Source organism: Rhagoletis zephyria, unplaced genomic scaffold, assembly GCF_001687245.7.
Source record: "Rhagoletis zephyria isolate East Lansing unplaced genomic scaffold, Rhagoletis_zephyria_1.1 Rzeph_scaffold_34107, whole genome shotgun sequence".
Lineage (NCBI taxonomy): Eukaryota > Metazoa > Arthropoda > Insecta > Diptera > Tephritidae > Rhagoletis > Rhagoletis zephyria.
The window spans coordinates 1-3631 of NW_016191162.1; the positions used below are offsets into that span (position 1 = coordinate 1).

At 31.4% G+C, this 3631-nt stretch overlaps 1 protein-coding gene across 1 annotated transcript; it reads right to left on the reverse strand.

The window, feature by feature from the left end:
• Positions 1–1192: 1192 nt before the first annotated feature.
• LOC108354209 (enoyl-CoA hydratase domain-containing protein 3, mitochondrial-like) lies at positions 1193–3546 on the reverse strand. The gene is made up of 6 exons (XM_017605400.1): positions 3419–3546; positions 3106–3363; positions 2847–3031; positions 2622–2746; positions 2392–2555; positions 1193–2325 (listed from the first exon to the last, which is right to left on the reverse strand). The coding sequence occupies exons 1-6, from the start codon at positions 3449–3451 to the stop codon at positions 2236–2238; spliced, it is 855 nt and encodes a 284-aa protein (XP_017460889.1). The 5' UTR covers positions 3452–3546; the 3' UTR covers positions 1193–2235.
• Positions 3547–3631: the final 85 nt, after the last annotated feature.

Genomic DNA, 3631 nt, shown 5'->3' on the forward strand with positions numbered 1-3631 from the left:
CCGATGGGAAGCGAATGCTGGAGTAGTAGAGGAGAGGAATAAAAAAAAAACATACAACTAAGCTACTATTCTAAACAACAACACCTATACATAAATAATATTTGTATGAAAGCCAAGCTTTTGCAATACATACACACACATTTACATTTTTACGGATATTCATGAAAGGCAACAACAATAACATTTAATAAAAACAACTTAAAAAACAAATATTGATAAACATAACACTTTGTTCCTTTTTTGTGTATTTTTTTGTAAACCTAATGAACTATGGACTAATAATAATTACAACAAAAAAAATATAATAATAATATAAACTAATATTTGTTTTAATGTACTAAACTGCTGAATGGATATACTAAAATATTAAAAAAAAAATTGTCGCGGATATAATATGCTTGAGGGGGGAAGTTTTCTTGGGGATTACTAATTTAAATTTTATTTTAATTATAATTTTTCGTTAGATTTGTAGAAAATCTTTTTAAATTGATCTTTTTTTGTTTGTAAATATTTGATAAATATATGCTCTTTTAGTTTCTTTCCTTACCTTTTCACAAAAAAAAATTAAATTTTTGTTAACAAAAAAAGTTGTAATATACAGTGTGCATGGTAATAATTCTGGCGTGGAGCAAGGCAAGTTTTTAAAAAATGAGCGCTAAAGTTCATATTTTATAAAAATTAATATTTAAACACTAAAAAATCTCACAATATTTTAGCACATTTATAGCACTAAGGCTAATTAAAAAGTAGTTATAATATACCAAATAATTCTCTTTGCATTCTTTTCTCTGAGCTCTATACAGGGAAATGGGGCCTCAAAGACCCGAAAACTTTAAACGAAAAGTCTCTAATGTCTAGAAACTTTTAGTTAAATATTTTCTAAATGAAAAAAAATAATTAAAACTTAAAAGTATATTATAAGCGATAAGCTCCACAAGCAGTAATCCCAATTTACACACATCTCCTTATGGTTAAGAAATGATAAGCATGCATTAAAAAATTAAAAAAATTAGTTTTTAACTAGCACATAAAATTAACCGTTTTAAATTGTACTTTGATTGTAGACTAACAATATAAATAAAATATTTTTTTTCAGTAAATCTAAAAATTTAAAAGTTAAAGCAAGTTAAATTGCATTTTATTAACAGATGTTGTGAAAAAATTTTAGCACATATGTATGTATGTATTGAGTTTAAAAAAAAAACATCAATCTACGAAATACTAATAAAAATAATGGAAAAACAGCTCATTAAACACTCATTAATCAACAACAAACGCATTGTTGACATAAAAAACGAAATCGCAAAACAGATTTACACTTCTTTGAACAACACTTAAGGTGTCAACTGGACAAACTACCACAAAAATAACAAAAAAAAAAANCTTCATGGCATACAAAATCTTCTTCCGAAAACCTGAGAAAAGCAGTAAAACAGCTAAATCACTAAACATCCAATTGATGCACAAACAACAACGACTAAATTGCTGGTTCTACAAAAAGAACAAGAAAAATCACATATTATAAAGCTCTGTTATGATCCAACGAACAAAAAAACCAGCAAAAAGGCCTAAACATCAATTGAAGCTTGAAGTTCAACGTCAAGCAAAAGCTAGAATTAAACAAACAAAAAACATGTTAAATAAACTTAAAAAATTATTTTAAATTACAAAGCACACCAGTTAATATTTTAACATGTAACGAATTTTCTTTAATTGTACTTTTATGACTAAAAGCGAAGGTAACAATAAAGAAAAACAACCAGAAGAAACAGGTGAGTTTTCTAAGCACTCATCTTGATGTAGGTTTCGCAAGCTCTAAACTAAGGCATTCAAAACATCTAGAAATAGCGATACTTTTCAATGCTTAATTCATCTGAAACAAAAACAAACAGACGTGAATTAGTCAGAAATAAATACGAATTTTTACAGTGGGCTTTTCCGCCCACTAATCCAGTGCGAAGACCGCCGTTGTCTTAAAATCATACAAAACATTTTTTTTTACAATAGAAATTATATTGTTGATATAAAAACCTACACCGCGGCATTATAGAAATTTGTGCTACTAGCATCATTAACTGAGTAAATAGCGTCTTCACAGAACGTTATCAAAATATGCCAAGTACATTTGGAAAACAAAAATTAACATATGAAAAATAAATGCATTTGAATAGCAGCCCGATCCATTCATTGAGCTTATTATTAAGTTTTTTTCAAAAGTCAACAACAGCTACATATTCACAATTTTGACCAATTGGGCTTACGCTTTTCAGCAAAACTTTTCAAACCCTCCTGTGCATCATCCATGCGTATGTTTTCAACCATTACCTAAAAAATGCTACTATTATAACACTTCTTTCAGAAAAAAATATGCAATCAAGCTTGATACATTACATTTGTGCCTTGTTCGTAGGCTTCCTTAATGCCCATTTCCAATTGTTTGTAATAGAAAACTTTACCCATGGCTATCACTGCACGACTCTTCTCTTTTATTGATTTTGTTATTTTGTCAGTTTCTGCATCTAGTTCTGCCTCGGGTACAACAACGCTGGCCAAGCCTTTGTTCAAAGTATCAAAAACTTTATTTGAGATACCCAAGATTAAAATTTCATTTGTAATGTTACCTGCCGCTAAAGCATCTGGTGCCTTCATCGGGAAACCAGTAAACAACAGGTAAGAAGACCGCATACGCGGCATAATACGTGATATCGCAATGCCAGGTGTCGTGCAGAATATGCCTAAGTTAATGCTGAAAATAATAAGGAAACAAATAGCAAAATCAACTAATGAAATCAATGTTTTCAGCTTTTATCACTTAGACCCCCTCTTAAAGTGTGGCCATTGCATACCCTGAAGCAGCAAAGCTTGCTTTATCTGATGCCACGACCATATCACATGAGGCTGCCAACTGTAGGCCAGCAGCAGTAGCCATGCCATTTACTTTCGCTATTATCGGCACTGAAGATTTGTATATGTTCATTATGATTTCCACAAGCTGGCTAAAGATCTCACAACCGCCATCAGTAGAGGCTGACTAAGCAAAAAATTATGTACATAATTAGCATTCAACAATTCATTATAAATGCAAATATGTATATATGTACATACAATTTCTTTCAAGTTATGTCCCGCCGACCAAACTGGACCGGTGGAGCTAATCACTATGCAACGTAGCTCTTCATCATGTGCATCCTTTGTAATGCCTTCGAGGATGCTTGCCATCACTTCACGGGAAAGTGTGTTGCGTGCTCTGGGATCATTTAATATGATCTCACGTACACCATCACTTTGTTTAATGATTGTACTTTGATTACGATTGCTTCCCCCGAGCAGTGGAGCCATTGCAGCAGCAGTTAAATTTGTACTCTGCAAAATAGGAATCCCTTCATTGTATTTGTCGTTTTTATGCAAATCCACTCACCTTTGCTAATGATGTATATAATGTACGCAACATTTTTAGCTGATAGTATTAAAATTGCACTTGTTGCGAATTAAATAGGTAAACTGTCAACTAAAATTGTGATAAGTAATCAGCTGTTTACACAAATATGCCAGTAGAGATTTCTATGCAATGCACCAGCACCATACGAAATTCACTTGGCAATCGAAATCGAAATATTAGTTTCAAAATTTC